Source organism: Cicer arietinum, chromosome 4, assembly GCF_000331145.2.
Source record: "Cicer arietinum cultivar CDC Frontier isolate Library 1 chromosome 4, Cicar.CDCFrontier_v2.0, whole genome shotgun sequence".
Lineage (NCBI taxonomy): Eukaryota > Viridiplantae > Streptophyta > Magnoliopsida > Fabales > Fabaceae > Cicer > Cicer arietinum.
The window spans coordinates 62,437,262-62,460,078 of NC_021163.2; the positions used below are offsets into that span (position 1 = coordinate 62,437,262).

The 22,817-nt window shown below is 29.7% G+C and overlaps 2 protein-coding genes across 5 annotated transcripts in view; both read right to left on the reverse strand.

Moving 5' to 3' along the window:
• Positions 1-4,546, reverse strand: part of LOC101514792 (uncharacterized) — a 12,128-nt gene extending 7,582 nt beyond the window's left edge. For 3 of the 4 annotated variants that reach the window (XM_004498946.4, XM_004498944.4, XM_012715337.3), the window contains exons 1-2: positions 4,183-4,546; positions 1,878-2,608 (exon numbers count right to left, since the gene is read on the reverse strand). In XM_004498946.4, the coding sequence (XP_004499003.1) occupies positions 1,878-2,608; positions 4,183-4,471 (1,020 nt within the window). In that variant the 5' untranslated portion in view covers positions 4,472-4,546. The remainder of the gene's footprint in view (positions 1-1,877; positions 2,609-4,182) is intronic. The other variant, XM_004498945.4, reaches the window with a different exon arrangement.
• A 446-nt stretch (positions 4,547-4,992) lies between these two features.
• Positions 4,993-7,383, reverse strand: LOC101488422 (uncharacterized). The gene is made up of 5 exons (XM_027334173.2): positions 6,699-7,383; positions 6,183-6,428; positions 5,964-6,029; positions 5,789-5,854; positions 4,993-5,662 (listed from the first exon to the last, which is right to left on the reverse strand). Exons 1-5 carry the CDS (start codon positions 7,299-7,301, stop codon positions 5,561-5,563), a joined length of 1,083 nt encoding a protein of 360 aa, XP_027189974.1. The 5' UTR covers positions 7,302-7,383; the 3' UTR covers positions 4,993-5,560.
• Between the last annotated feature and the right edge of the window lie 15,434 nt (positions 7,384-22,817).

The window sequence follows — 22,817 nt, forward strand, 5'->3', positions numbered from 1 at the left end:
ACATGGTTTGATCCAGGCCACTTCTAGCTTGTGACTCCACGTTTGAGTCTTCTCAAGTTACGAGTTGTTGCTGCCATTTCACTACTATGTTAGACAATATATCTGTGGTGGCCTTTTCATCCTTGAGTTCTCTTAATGTCATTGATGCTATAATTTGGTATTATTTATGGATACTTGACATCAGTGTATATGACGGTGTTGTTCATACTCCCTTGTCCCAAATCTTTGGTCCTTTAAGCTTTTTAATTTTGTCTCAAAACGTTAGTTCTTTTAGTTATCTAAGATACAACTAAGGATGTTTTTTACTTTATACCCTTACAATAAGTACAAGCATAAATTAAATGAATGTTACTTTTACTAAATGAATTTAGGGTAAAAGGGTCTAAACTTATCTAACTTCATTATTTCTTAATATTCATGCTTATACCTTAAAGGACCAAAGATTAGGGATAGAGATAATATTTGGTATCCTACTCCCCACTATCCAAAAAGAGACACATTACCGTTGCTAATAGATCTTGTGCTCCTATTACTAGATGTGGCAACATTCAACTTCACTATGAAAGAGGTGATGCAAATTATGGATGCTATAACCGATGCATCTTTTTGGAAGCTTGACTATGAAACTATGTTTTCAGTCTTGGATAGCAGAGCCGAGCGCCCAACCCCGAAAATGGGATAGCGAGATGACCACTATTGTGAAGACAAAAAAAAGTATATAAGCTGAACGTAAAATACAAATAGTAGACAAAAATACTAAAAAATAGCAAAAATAAAGGGGTAATCATACTTCATATTTCATAACCAAAATCTAACATCAAAATAGAGCAGTGGAAAATAAAACAGAGGCACAAAACAGTGGAAAACAAAACAGAGGAGCAAAACAGTGGAAAACTGAAGCAGTGAGAGAAGAAGAAAGGTCGTGTTCTGACTTCTGAGGAAGTAGAAGAAAGGTTGTTAATCACTAAGAAGAAGAAACAGAGGTTTAGTATATTAATAAAATAATAGAGATTCAGTGGGTGCGAAAAGACTCAAATACCCTTAATGAAATAAAAAAAATCAAAAAAAACCTAAAACACAGTCGCGAGGCAGTATACCGGGTCGGGTAAAACGCTTCAGCGCGTTTAGGATGCGATTGGTGGCTGCGAGCGCCGTACCTGTTGATGGCGTTTTCAAGCCCTGCCGCGATGCGGCCGTCTGGCGCACTGCAATTCCGGGATCGCATGCTATCCCGTCGCAATCGACAATAGAGCTATGCTATACCAATGCATCTTTTTCACACAATGACAATAATAAATGTTTTCTGCTTTACAAGAAAGGCCTTCGAGTCAACTTAAGTTTCTATAATATTATGCACACAACTATTTTATGACTACGCTAGCAAAAGTTTAAATGATAGATAAGGGCATATAGGTGCAATTCTTCCAAGAGAGAGATCACATTACAAAAACGGCATGGTCTTCCAAGTTGCAAAAATAACTTTCAGAATAGATCAATACTAAAGTTCACAATAGAAAAAGAGACCATGCATGTAATTACAAAAAAAAAAGCTAGCGTGACAAAAAATATAAAATACATACAAGTCAATCAGTGTTGTCAAATAACCGACATAGCAGTGTTATAGTGCTATAACATAGTGGAACTTGAACAAATCGCTATTGCTCCGCAATACGCTATTTAGTACAAAGTGTTGTCAAATAGCCGCTATTGCAGCGTTATAGCACTATAGCATGGCAGAATTTGAACAAACAACTAATTTCTGCAATCCCCAATTGACAACACTGAAGTCAATAATATATATATATATATATATATATATATATAGGTTAGATATCTGTGCGTGCGTGTCTAAGACGATAAAAAATATGAAGTATTACCAGCATAAGCAAGCAGCTCTTTCGAATAGCATCAGAGATATGGTTTTCATCAGTGATAATTTTCTCGCCAACCTCAATCTCTTTGATGCCTTCCCCAATAGAATCAATACATGATTTAGGACCATCATTTTCTCTATCCAAAAGGTGATCTGCTTCATCATTAAACATGCTAGTCATCAGGCCCAAAAAATGCTGTCCTTCATTAGAAGTTCCATCTTTTGTGGTGGAGCCTAAGAGTTCCAAACAAGCTGCAAGCATTTCTTTTGGACAAGAGAAGAATATCCAAAGTAGACATAATGCACACAGCTTGAACAAATTAGTCAATGAAGATTCATCTTCATCTAAAACCTTTTGTTTTAATTCAGAAAAGACCTCAGGGTTATCTTGCATATTCAAGAAATTCTTGTCAATAATCTTTAAGACATCCTTTCCCTCAAATGAGACAACAAAGAAGGTGAGCACATTTTGGAAAACTGTTGAGCAAATTCCTCTAATTACAGCTGATGTTGGTGCTACGGAAGAAGCAGTGCAGCAAATATCAGCCTGGCCGAATATACAGGCTTTGGCAGTTTCAAATGCAATACCACTGGAATCCCCTTCCTTACTGATCAATGCCAAACTCCAGTTATGCATATTGATAAGCACTTTAGTTGCAGCTTCCAAAGCTGTTGGACAGTGACATGCATATCGAGGAATAAAATCGGCCACAATTCTTTTTACACTCATACAACCTGTCATATTATAAAATTTTCACTTTGAGCAAAAGAGAATCCCAATTCCAATCAAGGAAAATTATTCTATCAGTTCCTCAACAATATGGGCAATAGAATATAGTATGCTTGCATATTAAGCTTTTATTCAAGTGACAAAATCACACCACATGATGTACAGATACGGCTATTTGAGGTGATATTGAAAACTAAATATCTTGTTTTTTCTGCAACTGATTTGACCTTAAGCGGGGAGACCCAATAATCCTAGATGCTAACATGGGTAAAAGAAACGCATCACATCACTGCAGGTAACAACAGAGCAGCTAGATGGTAAATATATCAGTTGGCGATGAAGCATTATTTCTCCATTTATGACACTAACAAAAGTACGAAAAGTTGCAGTTGACCTCAGTGATTCAACCAAACATCAAATTTCTACACAGGTTAGTGGAAAAGGAGAGATCAAGCTGAAAATTAGCTGAATCAGTAATTAGGTGGTGGCCATTGGAGTATTTTACATCTCAGTCAAATTCGTGTTTGGGTGGATTAGGACTTAAGTGTTTAGCAGTTATTCCTTGTAAACGTCATTGTCATATTGATTCTTCACTCTATTTTGCCTGTGCATGAAGGTTTATTGTTTGCTTGGTTGAAACATGTTATATTCTGCGTCGAATTCTCCTCTCGCTATTCTGTTTCTGCTCCTGGTTTTAACATTACCATACAATTTCATTTAATGACTATATACCCAACTATTATTCAGGGTAGTGGGCAATCAAACCACTATTTTTCTGCGATACACAATTTAGTACCAAGTGTTGTCATATAGTGGCTTTAGCAACGCTATAACAATGTAGCATAGTGGAATTTGAACATATTGCTATATTATGCGATCCACAATTGAAAACACTAGGTAACCCAAAGAAAACAAAGATTTCCCTATAACTGCATTGACACTTCTACTCCAAGCAAATCACATCACAGAGATTTGGCAATCTTCAGCACATGTCCAAGAAATATAACTTCAAAATAAAATTTGCAATGAAATGATTTAAAAATTCAAGCATAAGTAGTAAGAATAACTGAATAAGCTATTCAATCAAGAGATATAATCACACACAAATTATTTCAATTTCAACGTGAATTGAAATTTTGATCACATATCATTCCAAACAATATTAGAGATCATTCTTTTCATTTTCAATACTCCAAACAAACAAACAAACACCAAACCGGAGAAGCTAATTACAGAAACTACATATTGATGCAAACAAACACCAAACTAGGTGAATTCGGAGAGCAAATGGTTTTCAATTCTACAGTAATCTCCATAGAAACAAGTGTTGCTAATTGCAGATCCCAGAAAATAGCAGTTAGTTGAAATTCCACTACACTACAGTGCTATAGCGCAATAACAATTAGTTCAATTTCCGCTATGCTATAGCAGCTATTTGAGGTGATAGTAAAATTCATCTACAGTAAAATGAAGATTCGATGACACGCAAATACATCCTAAAACCCTAGTTGACTGATATACGAATAAATTATAGTTGAGCAACAAAAAGACTTAAGAAAGAAAACAAAAAAGCAGTTACCTCTGGAAGAAGCGATGAGAGCAAGATAGTTCTGGTCAAGATCAGGTGTGGGTGGAACGTGTTTCTGTAAGAGGCAACGTTTAATTCGCTTGTGACATTCGTAGAGGTTTCGAATTGCGTCTTTATTTCTTCGCTTGGCGAGAATCTCATCCTGAGAGAACGGTTGAGGAGGTAGGGTTTGAGGAAAGGGGGCGGTTGATTCCGGCTGCGGCGGTGGAGAGTGTGGGGAGTCCGACGGTGAAGAGTCGTAGAGCTTTCGCTTCTTTAGAGGCTGTTCAACGGAGGACATGGTGGTGGAGAGTGGAGAGTCGAGATTCTCCTCGAACAGAATTTGGAAAATAGATTCTTGGCTATGAATTTGGCTCTTATTAAAGTTTAATATATTTAGATTTTTTTTACCAAAATTAAATATTTAGATTGAAAAATTTTGTTTTAAAAAAACAAAATTCATTTATTGTTATTTATTACGGTTGTTTAAAAATATTAACAAACAATTAATAAAAAATCAATATTTCATCTTGTTGCGAAGTGTAATTTTACCTATATATATATATATCATTTTGTCCTGGCTATAGTTATCTAAGAGTTAATATGATTGTTTTTATTTTTGGTACAATTATTTGATTGTTTAAAAAAATATCAAATATAGGAGTTGATATGATTAAGTTAATTGCTATTTTTAAATTGGGGAAGTCTTTAGTTAAAAAAATACAAGCACTCTTCATATCAATGTTATTCTTGTCTTTAACTACTTTTATTATTTCATTGATTTTTTTAGTGAATTTTATTGCTAGTAATTAAAAAGTAACTTATACTATTTATATATTTATTAACTACTTGTTTCCATGCTCGGTAAATAACTATACAATACGATAATATAACTGATCATATTAAAGATTATACCCATGACTCAAAGGGTATATCCTCTCCTATGGTTTCTAACTGCAAATTTGGCACTAATACACATGACTAATCTGCATATATAAAGATCCATAGTTGATGCACTACAATATACTACTTTAACAAGGTCAACATATTTTTTAGCGTTGGTCAATTCATGAGGTAGAAGTTAGAGCAACAAAGATGGCTGCTTAATCATTTAATTGCTTTCACAAAAGTCAGAAAGAGACTATCCCACGTGATTAATGAAAAAAAAAGTCATTAATATCTTTGAGCATGATATTACTATTTTATTCACATCATTAATATCTTTGAGCATGATATTGCTATTTTATTCACATCCGCCAATAAGAATACATATTATATATTGCTCATTTCATTTTATATGTTTTTCTTTTTAGTTTCCCTTTCTAAGGAATTGCTTTTCCTTTAATAGTTATTACAATAATTAAACAAAGTAAAAAATCTTTGAAGCTGATCATAGTGGTAGAGAACTCTTGAGATTATTGAGATTGAGTCCAATGTCAAGTCCATTATAAGCAAGTGGTGCGTACATCCACATATCATCAGAGCTCAAAAGCTACATAAAAAGAACAATGAAAAAATGGTTATGATAAGTAATAGTTTTTAACAAATAAATATATTATTTCTAAAACAATGATTTAAATTTTATGCAATCCATAATATATCCTATTGTGTAATATACCTTGATTTGAAGCTGCAAAAATTTCACATAATTCACTGCCTCTTCAAGCATTGTACTTATATCAACCTGTATATTTATACAAAAGCATCTATCAAATTAATTACTTCAATGAATTTGGCATATGAAATTCCCCCAACTCCAATATTAAAACAAGAATAACACAAACTATATTTACCTTTGTTCCATTTGGTACAAGATTTTGTAGGATTCTTAGTCGCTCATTTATCCTCTCTCTTCTTTTCTGCAAAGTTCAAAAATAAAATTATAAGTATCATACATATGCACAAATTAATTTTTGTTTTCATATGAAATGCACATGTTTGTTCTATTCTAGACAAATCAAGAACCTTATAAAGGTAGTGTTTTTGTTTGATTAATTGAATTAATTGATTACCCTTGCATATAGGCTTTGGGGATCTGTTGCTGATCCTCTACTAGCTCTTGTCTTCCCATTTGAATTGAGAGCAGATTTAGATCCTGAAGTAGTTCCTCCACTATTTTCTTGAGAAACATTATCCTCATCTGAAATGTTACTACTAGAGCTATGTCCATTAATTGATCCTCTATTACTCTCTTCTCTCTCCTCTTCATTGCTACCAAGTTTTTGGTTCTTTTTACACCTTGCATTTTTCATGCACCCCTGATAATTGTCAAACACAAATTGTTACAAACTTGCACCATCAATGTTAATTTATTTATTTTTAGTTTTAACCCTTGATTCTCAAAGAAAAGACTAGTAATCTGGAATTCAGTCAATAAGTTAATGAAATATAATCAAAGATTGTTTCAATTTGCCAGAGTTCAAACTCTAATCTCCTGCACAGTCCGTTGTTTTTTTAGACTCATTAGTTACTTGAGATTCAATGTTGATTAATCAATTAAGATTAGAGGCAAATTAATAAAAACTTACATCTTTTGAAACACGAGGTTTTTTCTTCTGATTGTCTGCTTTGTTGTTTATAATTTTTTCTTCAATAGGAACCTCCACGTCTATCACATCAAGTTTCCTTTTGAGTTGCATAATTTGAGTACTATAATCATTTTTCTCCAATCTATCATCACTTGCAGCATCTTCATTCATGTTAACACTCTCTTCCATAACAATCTCATTAAAGGGTGTGATAGAAGAAGCAAAAAATTTATCATCCGCGCAAAAATCCATGGATGATATAAAAGTATTAATATTATTTGCTAATACATTACCATCATAACTAAAATAGTAGTTTGTATTATCAATGTCACTACACTTGCTACCATAACTATTCTCTTGAGAAATATATTGTGAGTTTGAAATATGATCATGATCAAAAGAATAAATCATAGGCTCATTTTCACAAGCTTCAATAGAGGAAAATGTGGATTGTGTTTCATTGTTCAATCCATCATTTTCTTCTTGCAAAAGTGAATTTTGGCTAAGAAATTGTGATGAGTAATATTCATGATCCTCATTAGCAAACATTTTGCGAAAGAAATCCCATTCTCCATCAAGGAAAGAAGCTCCTAAAGAATCCATATTAATAATGTAATATATAATATACTTGGAAAAAGTTTGCCTAAGGAAGAAAAAAAAAGGGTTGTTCTTTTGTAAAGCTAATTAAAATGTTTCTTTGGTATAAGAAAAAAGTTGTGGACATATTTATACTCAATCCCAAGAAAACTGTTAGCAGTATAAGCATTGACTTAATTTGTAAATTGAAATATTAAAATTGTAATTATTGTGATGGAAAGGTCCTAGTTCTATGCAACTAAACTTGGAGAAGTCCACTTAGGGGGTCATGTACAAGGCAAACGACAACTCATATATGGGACCAAATATTATGGCATGATAATTTACAATAATATAATTCCTCAATGAGGTTTAATTTATGGGTGTTGCATTAACAAGTGCTTTAAGAATATTGTTTAAATATTTTAAATAAATAAATTATCATTAGAAGAAGTTAAGTATATCAATTTATAATTAGGGGTGTCCAAAAATATGGTTAATTAAACCATATTTATAAATTGGATTGCACTGCAACACAATAAACTAAACTATTTAAATAGTTCATGAATTGAACTACATATTTAAAATAATTCGGTTAATCAAACTTAATTCAAAAACTAGTATAATAATTTTAAATTCTTTTTAACCTCAATTAAGATTTTTTTTCTTACAAAATTTTTGAGAAAAAACCGAAAACATATTTTTTCTGAAAAAAAAAATTGAAACTTTTTTTATCGAGAAATTTTTTATATCTATTTTTCTCAAAAAAAAATTCAAAAATTACGAAATTATTTTTCGATCGAATTTTTTTTTAATATTTTTTTATCTAAAGAATTTCAAGATTCTTTTTTTTTTAAATATCCCTTTTTTTTATAACCAAAATGCCACACATTGAAAACATATTATGCGATTGCCCTACTTTTTCAGAAAAAATAATTTTGACGAAAAAAATACATCACATTTGAGAAAAAAAATATCAAATTTATATTAATGATGTTCACATAAATGACCTTCATCAGTTCCACATCTAGGATGTCGTCGAACTCGTTTAGCTCTTTGAACGAGTTGAGGTTCTTCTGGTTCATCCTGATTTTAATCATTATCATTAATGTAAGTTGTAGGTGGATTAAAATAATTGCCACTTGCTTCCATAAAATTTTGAGTCTGGGGAATTTTCATTATTTTTTATATATCAGTTTTATTGGAGACCTTATTTCGGGTTCCAACATGAAGTTTCCGAAGAAGAGAGGGTCACTTGGACTGCATGTACCTATCTGTATTGTTATCATATTGTTGAAAATCATCATACAAATAGAGTCACACTTCAGTTCGAATTCCATCAACAAATACCACAACCACCAGATGACATGAAAACGTACTATGAGGTTGACATGAGGCGTGCGATTGATGATAATTGGAACTGAGTTTGGTTCTAATCTACCTACAACTTACATTGAGGATAATGATCAAAATCAAGATATATCGAAAGAACCTCGACTCGTTCAAAGAGCTAAACGAGTTCAACGACATCCTAGATGTGGAACTGAATCATTTAGGTAGACACAATTAATATAAATTTGATGTTTTTTTCTTCTCAAATGTGATATATTTTTTTTGTTAATTTAATATATTTAGTTTCATTTTCATGTTATTAATATAATTTTTTTTAATTATTATTATTATTATTATTATTATTATTATTATGATTATTATTATTATATGTTTAAATTTTGATTTGTTTTTTTCTTCAATTTTAATGTATTTTGTTTGAAATTTATAATATAATTTACTATTTTTAATTATAATCATTTTTAATTATAATTATCATAATTATTTATTAATGTATTTTATTTTACTTTATTATTAATATTTTTATTTTTAAAATAATTTAATTAATTTTAATTTATAAGTAATAACAATTGTTAAAATGAAAAAAAAAATTTGAATTGTTAGCAGCAAATCTCTCCATAGGGAAGCGACCTCATATTGAGTTTAAAAAAATGGGTTTCAGTTGGTCGCTGGCTCGGGAAGCGACCTCTTATTGAATTAAAAAATTAGGGCAATCGCGTAATATATTTTCAATTTGTGGCATTTTGGTTATAAAAAAATATATTTAAAAAAAAATCATCTTTTTTCAAATAACTATTTTGGAATTGATTTTAACTAAAAATTTGTTCAAAATATTAAACTAGTTTAGATTTATAAACCAGTTTTAAACCGGTTCAGAACTGCATTTAACTTGATTTAAAAGTGGTTTTCAATAACTGAATCAAACCATTAATGTGGTCTAATGCGGTTCAGTTTTTGCACCATGAACACCCCTATTTGTAATGTATTGATTGTACAACTTGATCGACTTGTTAGTATTTTACTGACGGTATGATTGATCTTACGAACTTTTTATTATTTTACTTTTTAACACGTTTAAATCAATCATCAAGTCAACTCTATATCTTCCGCTTTAATTTAAACATATTAATTAGATTTATTTAAAAAAGTGTACTTGGAATGAAAACAGGGGAATGAAGGGGGTCTAAGTGTAATCATTGAGAGGTGACTAATTAAGTGAGATTAATTACAAGTGTTTTAATTAATTGTGATAGTGATGTACTTAGAGGTTAGAAGAACCTGTGAGATTAGCGTGCGTGTTTATGATAATGAACAACGAACGTGGGAGTCTCCATTAATATAATAAAGAAAAGGAATTGTGTAAGGTAATAAAAAATTTGAAGTCACAAGGTTTGGCACATCGTGGGATGAATCTTACAATATTATTCGTATTCTTAAGAGTACTTTTAAGACCGACATAGCAACCGTGGAACTCGCTCATTGTCTCTTTGTGGTACAAGTATGTAACAAGTTCATCAACTTTTGTTTCAATTCCTACATTAAAATTAACTACCAACAATAAGGATAGAGATAGGGTTTTAGGATTAATAATGTACAATCCGTGTTCAATAATTCTTCTTATACCATTTTTTATACAATGCCTTTAAAATTAGCAATTTTTTAACCATGCATGTTCAATACTCTTTTTAATTTTTATACTCTCACATATATCATGTTATCTTGGCAGTTGGAACTTGCATATCTACACTTTATATTTGGATAATGGTTGATATATACAAGCACAGCACACACAAAATCACCCTTAACGAGTTGTATTAATTATCAATATTTCTATATATATATATATAGGGTGAGGATTCGTTGATTTAAGAGCAATTATGTGATGATAAATTACTTTATTTAATAACTTAATATAAATGATAAATTTTACTAATTTAACTGTTGATTATTGACATAATATATTAATGATGAAACACAAGAAATTTTATATAAATTTAAAATATGTAGTTATATAATTTAGTCATTGATATTCACTTATATTTTTAAACGGTTATTATATATTCATTTGAAATTATTTAACGAATTATCAAATGGTTTTAATATTTTATAAAAAAAACTGGTGTTAATCATCACTCAATAAGAATTTTTGATTGAACAGTTGAATTAATAAAATTCATCGTTTATATTGATTTATTAAATAGGACAACTCATTATAGAGTTAATCTCAACGGACCATCACTCATATATATATATATATATATATATATATATATCTTGCATTCGAGATGATTTATAAGTTGTATACATTAATCTCGGATTTGAGGTGCAAATTCTAGTTACATGGTAATTATTCGTCTAATATAATGTTTTCTTAAATCATTTTATTTTTGCATCCAAATTAGTCCAAATCAAGATTAAATTTGCATACTTAACTTTCACAAATTTTAAATAAAATTAGAAGCAAATTGTATAAAAGACAAAATAAAAATTGTCAAAAGCTAATAATTTAAATATAAAATAGTAACTGAATAATGTATGTTTTTTATTCAAAAGTAAGACAATAATTAGTGTTTTCAGGTCTAACTGATGTATTAAAGGCATACAAATTATTATTAGTAATATTTTAAAATGTATGACCGACACATATAGCATTAGGGAAGAATAGGCTAGGCCGTCCGTCAGGGGCCTATAGCCTGACCTACTTATGATCTGGTATAGCCTGACCTATTTAATAAAAGTGTTAGGCTTAGGCCATTTTTAAAGCCTATTTATTTAAATAGGTCAGGCTCAGGTTTATAAAAAAGTCTATTAAGCCTGACAGGCCGGCCTATATATATTTTATTATTTATTAATATTATTTATTATTATTATATTAATAATATTATTTCCTATTTTAAATTCTATCAATTAAGCAATTACGCATTCCATATTCAGTAGTTGTTCCATATTCGGTACCATTCCATATTTGGTAGTCATTTCATATTTGGTAGCTGTTCAATTAGTCAATCACTAAGTAGTCTTCCATATTTGTTTAAAATGTAATAATGAGTGTGTTTGTTTCAGAAGAAAAAAAAATTATTATTTGACACAAAAAATTATTTTTTAGGGTTTAAAGGATGTTTATTTCATATTTTTTAAAATTATTTTAAATAGACTTTTAGGCTTCCAGGTCAAACCAGACTTTTAAAAAGGACAGGTCAGACCGAAAAAAAAACCTATGATGAGCCGTAGGCCAGACTCAGGTCTTTCAAAGTCTGGTCTGGTCTGACCTATTCCCACCCCTATATAGCATGTATCAAGCTACACCAACTTAGTATGCCTTCGTGTGTTTGACAAAGTAACAGAGCTGTTCTATAAATTTGGACAGAACTAATTTGTCGCCCTCACATACATAGATGGAAAGTTTTCAGAAAATTTGGGCGATACAATTTGTTTTAACAAAGTTACAGAATCTGCTAATAAACACTAAACAAAGGTTTTTTGACCTTTAGTAATAAAACTAAAAATTGGCCTTTTTAAACGCCAAAAAAGGTCTTAAATATTTGATTGGGATTTAAAGAGTCTTTTCTGCCTAAAGAAAAACCTTGTTGAGATATGGCATGACATTTTTTTTAATTTTTTTAATGCATATCAATCATTTTAGTTTTTGAAAATATAGGATGTTATTATTTTATTTTTTTATTCAATAAAAAATTTAAATTAATTTTTGAATTATCAAAATAATTATTAAAAGATACAACTTATTATCATAAAAATCCTCAAAAGAAATAGTATACTATTAAAATTGTTAACAAAGAAAAGAGAAAGCAAGAGGAAGAAGAGAAACAACCACTCTAGGGTTTCATAACATAGAATGAACCAAAACCACAGTTAATAGGGTTACAATGAGTATATATATAAAAGAATATAATTGTCTAGAATTGTCTAAAATACCCTTACTACTAATATATAATAATATTATCTAACATCTCCCCTCAAACTCACGATGCATTAACATGGAGCATCGAGAGTTTGTCAACTAAAAAAACGAAAACGTTTAATGGAATGCATCTTTGTGAACAAATCAGCAATCTGTAAAGAAGAAGAGACAAACAGTAGAGTAATGATTCTATGCTGAAGATGATGACGAGAGGGGTAACGATGAGGATCAACAATCGCAGGAGGTGGTTGGACAGCCAGGGGGACAAGAGGGATGTCACCAAAGAAGAAGCAACAATCAAAGAGAAGAACCAAGCCAACAAAAAATCAAACCGAAAAAGGAGCGACCAAAAAAAAGAAGCAACAATAATGCTCAATCTGAGGCACAATTCCAAATCTCTCCATTTCTTTGAAGCATCTTCTTCCTTCCTCTACCAAACCACAATGGTTGCAAGCAGATAACACACTAGTCATTGTTATCTCATTCGGTTCAAATCCTTCCCGTAACATTGCTGCGAATACTTCTAACGCTTCCTTCGCACAACCATTGACACCATAACCATTTATCAAAGCATTCCACGACGATGTATCTTTTTCATTCATCTCCTCAAAAAGCAATTTAGCTTTTCCAATTTCCCCACATTTTGCATACATATCAACCAAAGCATACACATGAACATCTTCATCAAGTCGGTTCCTTTGCACAAACCCATGAATCCAAACACCCAAATCCAAAGAACTCAAATCAGCAACAGCAGGAAGAACACTCACAACCGTCACTTTATTCATTTCCACATCCAAACGTCCCCTCATTTTCCAAAACAACTTCAACGCATCGTGTGGTCGTCTATTCTCACAATATCCCCTAATCATCGCATTCCAACTAAGCACATTCTTGACAAGCATACAATCAAACATAAACCTAGTCGCCACAACATCATCATCCTCACAATAACCATGAACCATACTAGTCCAAGAAATAACATTCTTATCCTTCATCTTATCAAACAAATCCCTCGCCAAATCCATACACCCCATTTTCACATACCCATCAATCATAACATTAGAAGCAACAATATCTCTATCAGGCATAACATCAAAAAGCTTCCTGGCCTCACTCATATCCCCACACCTAGCAAACCCAACAATAACAGCAGTCCAAGAAACCAAACTTCTCACAAACATTTCAACCAAAGAAGTCCCAACATACAAATTAACACAAAACCCATTTTTCAAAACAACACAATGAACCTCCAAACCTTCTCTCAAAGCGATACAAATAATGAGACAAACACAATCATTGAGACAAAATAAATTAGGGATAACCTGGTGCTGTGCGAACACGATTTCTCCCCCTACAGACGTCGTTTTACCGATCCGACCGTTGAAGACGAATACCTGAATATTGTGAACCTTTTGTCCAAAAATCAGCCAAATCCAACGGCTAACGAATGCGCAATCGATGTTTTTGTGAGACTTGTTCCCGATTTTGTTAAATCAGTCTCACAAAAACATCGATTGCGCATTCGTTAACCGTTGGATTTGGCTGATTTTTGGACAGAAGGTTCACAACATTCAGGTCTTCGTCTTCAACGGTCGGATCGGTAAAACGACGTCTGTAGGGGGAGAAATCATGTTCGTACAACACCAGGTTATCCCTAATTATATTCCCTAATTGTTAACAAAGAAAAGAGAAACTATAATTATATTCCCTAATTGTTGGGAACTCGACAGCGGAATAGAAGCGGGATCGTTCAATGAGGATCGAAATAGACTCTGATACCATGTTAACAAAGAAAAGAGAAAGCAAGAGGAAGAAGAGAAACAACCACTCTAGGGTTTCATAACATAGAATGAACCAAAACCACAGTTAATAGGGTTACAATGAGTATATATATAAAAGAATAGAATTGTCTAGAATTGTCTAAAATACCCTTACTATTAATATATAATAATATTATCTAACAAAAATATTATAACAATTTACTATCAAAATATAATATAATTTTTATAACATTGAAAGACTAAATTAATTGACATGAATTAATTTGAATTTTTGCTGAGTCAGATATCAAAAATGATAGTATTATATAATTTAATAGACTAAAATAATTATTTATGTTTTTTATTTATTTTGGTAGAACTAGAATATTGCGACGTAACATACGGAGTTACTAGTGATACGGGACTCATACATTTTAAGCAATTTGTGAGGAGTTCGATTATTAATTAGCTACTGCATATAGAGAATTGCATATGGCATCATTATAAAAAAATAGAACTTTATGTTGTTATACAATTCAAGTGGAATAAATCTAATGTTCAGAAAATTTGATCAGACGTTGAACCGATGCAAATACTGATTTAAAATTTAATCGAAATTCAACCGTGATTGAACTGGTGATAATAAAAAATATTTTTTAATGTTTTAATATAATATATTAAATAATATTAAACAAAAAATAACATAAAATTCACAACGATATAACTTAGCAGGTTAATTTCACACATGGGAGGATCTTCGACCAGATAATTGGGTGTAGCTGCTCCCATTTACTTGTATATTTTGCCTTTAAATGTTGAATAAATTTATTATTTTCTTGTTAAAAATTAAGTATTATCTCCACTAAATAATTTTATTTGTGAATAAGAAAATGTTTAACTATAAAAGTTAAATTGTTGATCACATTAAGAGTAAAAGATATATTTGAAAAAATGAAGAAGAAAAAAACTATAACAATTTCAAATGCGAAAAACACATAGAAATATAGAAATATAATTAGTAAATGTTGAATTGTCTTATATTTTGATATAGTTTATTCCATAAAAAAAACACCATAGTTTAGTGTAGTCTTTAAATTTTTACTTAGTGATAATTGTTTCATTATTTCGTCCTTGAGTCCTAACTTAATTGAATTTTGTTAAGTTGAATGTCTTATTTTAAAGTCAAAAACCTCACATTTGTATGAATTTATATTGGTATTTGTCATATCCTCTATTGACCCAAAAAAATTATGTCATTATATAATCACATAAGTATTTTTTTTACATAAATATTTATAGTATATGATTTTGTTTCCACTAATCAAAATTTCTTCATCCCTCTCTAAATTCACAACAACAACAAAAATAATCATAATTCATGATATATTACATGTAAAATGTCAAAATATTTATTTGTAACTACCACAATAATATCTCTTTACAAATAGAATTGTTATTGTATTACTTCTTACCATGTTTGTGAGACTATTCTCGTATCGGTCTTATCTGTTGTGCTTATATCTATATTTATAATTGGTAAATGTTGAATTGTCTTATATTTTGATATAATTTATTCCATAAAAAAAACACTATAGTTTAGTGTAGTCTTTAAATTTTGCTCAGTGATAATTGTTTCATTATTTCGTCCTAACTCAATTGAATCTTGTTAAGTTGAATATCTTATATCAAAGTCAAAAACCTCAAAATTGTGTGAATTTATAATGGTATTTGTCGTATCGTCTATTGACCCCAAAAAATTATGTCATTATTTCATTACATAAGTATTTTTTTTACATAAATATTTATAGTATATGATTTTGTCTCCACTAATCAAAATTTCTTGATCCCTCTCTAGATTCACAACAATAAAAAAAATCATAATTCATGATATATATTACATGTAAAATGTCAAAATATTTATTTGCAACTACCACGGTAATATCTCTTTACAAATAGAATTGTTATTGTATTACTTCTTAATTACCATGTTTGTGAGACTATTCTCGTATTGGTCTTCTTTGTTGTGTCTATATCTATATTTATATTTAGAGTTTTGTCATTGATTTGCTTCAAAATAGTCACTAAAGTAATTGAAAATGTCTTAAAATATAAACAAAAAAACTTTGCAGTTGAACTTTTTATAAGTAAAATTTGTTGTGAAGTGTGTCTCAAATCAGTAACAACTTGGAGTTAGTTAGCTATAACTGAATTTAGTTAAGACAATGTTAGTTATAGTTAGTTAAGAAGTTTGTCTTTAAATACTATAGAAGTAAATGCATTGTAGAATGTTGTAATGTGTTGTTGCGAGTGGTAATTGTTGATTGAGAGAGAGGGACATATGCAATTCGAGAGTCATAGAATTTTAGAGAAAAAAGATTGAGTGAAAAGACTAGTATTGTTGGTTCATAAACAATGATAGATACTAGGAGATCAATCTTGAGAAGGTCTTAATCTTGTAAAGTTCAATTAACAATAGTGGACTAATCTTGTTTGCTTTTCCGTGACTCAGGTCTCATCAATTGAGACTGAACACGTAAATCTGGGTGTTATTCTTCTCATATCCCTCTTTAATTTTCGTTTATATTGATTAAAAACTAGTTGTCAAAACTGTAGAAAAAGGAGAACGATAAACAATCTCTTCCGTTTTATGATTTTCAGTTATGTTCAATAACGTTCTCCGTTTTTAATAGAAAACCAATAACGTTATTTGTTTTCGTCTTTTCTCTGCAATTGTTTTTTCTTTTATTTTGTTGGTTAATTCTCGTTGCAGATCTCAATATTGTTTTAACATTTGTTTTTATTTTTTAAACCATTTTAAATTCGAATCAGTTAACCATCGATTTTTCCCAATTTATTCCAGCTTTTAGACTAGTTTTAGTGATTTTTTGTTGGTTTATTATCTGAGCAGTTTAAAGGTCAATAAAATTAGATGAAAGATCGTCAACTGATTGAACCTTTCAATTAAATTCGATTTTTAAAACATTGAATAAATCAGAAATAGGAGAAGAAAAGAGATTTAGATTCTCATGTAGATTAGAATTATTGAAAAATGTGAGCAATAAATGTAGAAAACTCTAAATAATACCCGTTCAACACAAATTTTCTATATCGCTATGCTACTAGTGTTTATGACATGTTATATCTGTATTTGAAATGGTCTAGTACTTGTGCTTTTAATAATATTGCAATTGCAATGTCCGGGGGAATTGTACTGGGAACATTCAAATATCGATCTGATTTTGATTTTTGTTTTTTGACAGATTCTTTTGTTTGTATATTGCTATTGTTTTCTGAAATTATATTTAATTTTGATCGCGTGTATGTAAATTTATTTTTGGGTTTGACATCGTTAGCAAATTGTCTTTACTTAAAAAGTTGCAACACCAAACAAATGATTGAATGAGATTTATCTAAAATAGTTTTTAATAATGTAGGTTTCTTGTTTAATTTCAAGTTTTTTACTAATTATTTAATTTCAAGTTGGAATATTAAGTTTTATATTACTTTGTTATTTTAGGTCCAAACATTATTGTTTTTAATTGTTTAAAGATTAAATAAGTTTTTAGCTATCACAAAATAAAAAAGTTACAAAATCCACAATACATATTATCATTATATCACTTTGCTATAATTACTTCTTAAAATATCTCAATAAATAAATATTTATATATATAATTGAATAACTACATATAAAAGTTTATATAGCATCTGCATATAGTCATTAAACTCTAAAAAATTATATGTATGTGCTCATGAAATTGTGCAAACCGGTGAATAAAAAATAATACTGTTGTGGTTGAGTTTGATTATCAGTTTCAAACTATGATTTAAAAAGAAGCCGAATAAGAAAAATCCCTTGGGCAAAGCTATAATTTACAAATTACAATCCAAAACTTCTGATTTCCTTTTTTGTTAATGATATTAGAAATATGACTTCCGTTTTGTAGCGATTATTCTTTCACCACAAATTTGTAGATAGCACGCAAGATGATCTTTTTTCTTTTAATTAGATTTTCTATATGCATAATAAGACACAAAAGCTATATAGATCAAATCTCAAACCATTAATTTAAATATCTTAATTATCACTTAGACCAACTACATATTGCTAATTTTTACGTTTTATATAAGTTTAATAAAAACATAAACACAATAATGTAAACTAAGGGGTTTATATTCTGTTCAACAACTATAATTTTTTTTTTTTAATTATGTCCTGCGTTTTTTTCAAAATAAAAAATGCATTTTATTTTACTTAGTATATTGTCTCCTTAAAAAAATCACTTTTTTTTTGTACAATTAAAAAAAATCACTTTATATCGTAAAAAACCACTCGACATTCATTAATTAACACGAGGGTTGGTAAAATAAACAAAATCATTAGATATATTTTACAATTTCGTTTATTTTCGTCATTTTGTTTTAATTGACAGCAACTAGGGATGAGAATAGGCTAGGCCGTCCGTCAGAGGCCTATGGCCTAGCCTACTTATGGCATGACCTGTCCTATTTAATAAAAAGGCTAGGTTCAAGCTATTTTTAAAGCCTATTTATTTAAATAGGTCAGACTCATGCTTATAAAAAAGCCTATTAATCCTGATAGGCCGGCCTATATATATATTTTATTATTTATTAATATTATTTATTATTATTATTATTATTATTATATTAACAATATTATTTCCTATTTTAAATTATATCAATTAGGCAATCACTCAGTGAGCATTCCATATTCAGTAGTTGTTCCATATTCGATAGCGATTCCATATTTGGTAGTCATTCCATATTCGGTAGACGTTCAATTAGTCAATCACTCAATAATCGTTTCATATTTGTTTAAGAGGTAATAATTAGTGTGTTTTTTTTCAGAAAAAAGAATCTATTATTTGACACAAAAAATTAATTTTTGGGGTTTAAAGGATGTTTGTTTCATACTTTTTAAAAATTATTTTAAATAGGCTTCCAGGCCAGACCAAATTTTTAAAAAGGTCAGGTCATGCCGAAAAAAAGCCTATGGTAGGCCGTAGGCCTAAAAAATAAATCGTAGGTCAGACTCAGGTCTTTCAAAACTTGGTCTGGCCTAGCCTATTCCCACCCCTAACAGCAACGAAGTACATCTACATACGGAAATGTATTGACGTTACCGTCATCAATTATCTCAACCCAAAAAAAGTCAAAGCTGTGAGGAGTGGAAACAGGCTCGGCCAGGCCAGGTTTTGGGTTGTGAGGGGTGGGAATATTTTCTTCCAGCTGTGAGAGAAATTGTGGTTCTAAATAAAATATTATTTTTAAATAAATTATAAATTAATATAATAATTTGAATTTTTAATTAAATATATTCATTTTTTAACTATTATTTTATTTATATTTTAATCTAGTGGGAGTATAATGATATTATTATTTTTTAATATAATACACAATGATTCTAACTCAAATATGGAATATGTGTACATAAAAAAAATATTCGTAACCTAGTTTTTGTATTATATTAAGGAAAAAGATGTGTCTACACTGTAGACCATACACACACATAGTGAAAAATAGAAATAAAGACATTGGTATACTCCGTCTAGTATTATATATAAGATAGTTTTTGGAATATTTTTCAGTTTTATATACATAAAAAAATAACAATTTTTAAAGTGTATTTATTGTTTAAATTATTTTTATAAATATTTGTCTTTTTAATATTAATAGTGAGTATTCAATTTGTCGCAATGTTTAATAAGAGTATATATGTAAAATAATCAAAAAAATTATAACAATTATTGAATCACTGATTTTGACGATTTTTATTATTTTCTTATAAATGAGACTGAAGGTAATATTGTATTGATGATTTAAATTTATAGGATCATAAGTAGAGAAAGATAAAGAAAAAATAAAATTTTAAATAAATATTTGAGAGTTATGGATGTACACATATAAAAGCTTGTGTATTAATGTATTCTTACTCACGGTAGAAAGAAAGTATTTCGTTAACAATAATTTTTTGGATAGATTAAATTATTTATTGTAAGTCATAATCAAATCACTAAAATGAACATGATAATTTTTTTTTGTTTCTAATAAATTATGTAAGATTTAATTTGTCTACAAAATTGTATTTATGAATTATTTTTTATTGTTTTATATAATATGAATGATTTATTTTTGTTCACCGTTAATGAAGCTCAAACTTAAATTCTTTAACGTTTATTTTAAGCCATCACCAAGATCATAATTTAATAGATTTTACAACAAAACTTAAAGTCAGTTCTTTTCATTGAAATATGATAGCATTTCGAGCTTTTTAAATAGCTCATTCACAAATCATCGAAACCACATGCAAAATTTCACAATGCATCTTACGAATTAAACATAAACAATTAAAAGATTGAGCATGTTCCAATATACTATTTGACAAAAGCACTATTGATATTCATCTCAACCACGACTAACTTCTAAATATTACCACAATTTACATACTCTACAAATAAGTGCTAAGCAATTTAAGATAAATCGCAAATACCGACACAAAGTGGAGTCGTAGAGATTGTTCGACGGCCTACAAAGTTATCATTTGTAAGAAGTCTATTTTTTAATAATCTCCTAAAAAAGAGATACATTCACTCAACAATTTTATTCCACATGTGATCACATAAATGAGACTTTTTAATGTTCTGATATGTTCATTTGACTAAAAACATTTCTTGAAAACATTTCTCCAAATCCACCTATCTAAAGTATTTTCTTACAAAACAAAATTACTAACCAACACAGAACACTATGCATTCATACTACATCATTCACCACCAAATCAGCAACAATGACATTTTTATCATTAACTAAACTAAATATTCTACAAATATATTTATTTAACCACATCTCTCATCCAAGGATCATGCCAAAACAATGAATATATCTCATTGTCAATCACATTTTCCAAATTTTTTAAAAATAAATTAACTTGATCAATCAAACTCAACTTCTACTATTTGAATATCTCTCCACCACACCACCATTTAACAACGATTTTTTGTTGTTGTTGTTGTTGCAGAAAGTATAAATCACAAACTAATTTTCTCAAACTCCACCGTCATTTGCCTAAACAATGGATAAGCCAACATATCACCCACACCTAATCCACTTTTCACAATTTTCTTACTATCCCATAATAATATTTTAAACAATAATTTAATTTTAGAGTTGATTCCATTTAGTCCAATTTATAAATGAACTTAAGTCTATTTTTTTACAAGAGTATCATCGAATAAGATAAAGTCCGACAAAATATTTATAATTGTGGTGGATAGTCCTTATTCTACAAATCAATTTTATTGAATTGTATTAAACTCAACTAAAATTTTAAGATAGTATCAGAAACTATTTAAAATCTTTTGGACCACCTACTACCAAGTCACTGCAATTGAACCATACTCGAATTACACTTCATATGTTCAATCTTAAGTGTGACAGGTGCATTAATAATCTCACATGAAATAAAATATCACCTTACAAAGTATATAAATAATGGATAATGTTCAATCTGAATTTTATGGATTAATTTAGATCCAATCCAAATTACAAGATTTCAAATCTCTTGGACAGAGAGATACATATACATGTAAAAAAAATTACAACGCCCTTGTTGGTTCCCATGTATGCTTAACGAAGAGAATAATATCTACCAAAAAGCTAGGAGCCAAGCTGTGCTTATCGGATATATAAGATTAAGATTAATCAAATTCCTCAAATTCTTAGTATAATCCAACACACAGATTACCCGAACAAAGCCAAAAAGCACAAACAATCAGGAAATAGTCACTTATAATTAAGCTATAACCTTAGATTCCGCCTAATCTTGCGCTCCCATTCTCTACACGCGTCACAAGTATAGAATGTTTTGTGTACATTTTTTTATACCAATTTTTGTCTCCAAAGAGTGTTGGGTGAAGTCATAGTCATATTTAGTTTTTTTATTTATTTTTAAATAATAATTATATAGTTGTTCTTTGGAAATTGCACCGGCCAGATAGCACGACCCTTGGGAATAGCTTAAAGAAACGTTGTAGGAGTTGAATAAGGCCAAAGAATAAAATCTAGAAACTCAAGATTGGACAAGAGGAAAAAAAAATCTGATTTTATTCCTTTTCCAACTAATATATTGCCATCAAGTTCTTCTCATTTCGGTTGCACTTCAAAATTATGCCAAAAAACGGTAGTTATTATGTGCATTGGGAAGCATTGAAGTACAATGACAGCTCTTTTTTCGTCTAATTTAACTGTCTTACCAAACCGAACTAATAATTTAGTAAACATTATGTTGTCACAAATTCTCAATGCATGTCTCATTCAGACATCCACACAGCGCATGCCACGTCACGCGTATCATTGCTTCTATATGGTTATACTTCTGTCTTATATAGTGACATTATATTTTTTTTAATGAAACATATTATTTAACTATACAATTGTTCTAAACTTGTCCTAAATAAATATATTGTACATCACTCTCCAAACTATTATATA

What these genes read in the sequence shown, in the direction of transcription:
- LOC101488422 (XM_027334173.2), bottom strand. Translation starts at nt 7,301, where the DNA reads ATGGATTCTTTAGGAGCTTCTTTCCTTGATGGAGAATGGGATTTCTTT. An exon ending in AACCTCGTGTTTCAAAAGAT is followed by an intron (nt 6,429 to 6,698) that starts GTAAGTTTTTAT and finishes GACAATTATCAG; the next exon opens with GGGTGCATGAAAAATGCAAG. An exon ending in TTGTACCAAATGGAACAAAG is followed by an intron (nt 5,855 to 5,963) that starts GTAAATATAGTT and finishes ATAAATATACAG; the next exon opens with GTTGATATAAGTACAATGCT.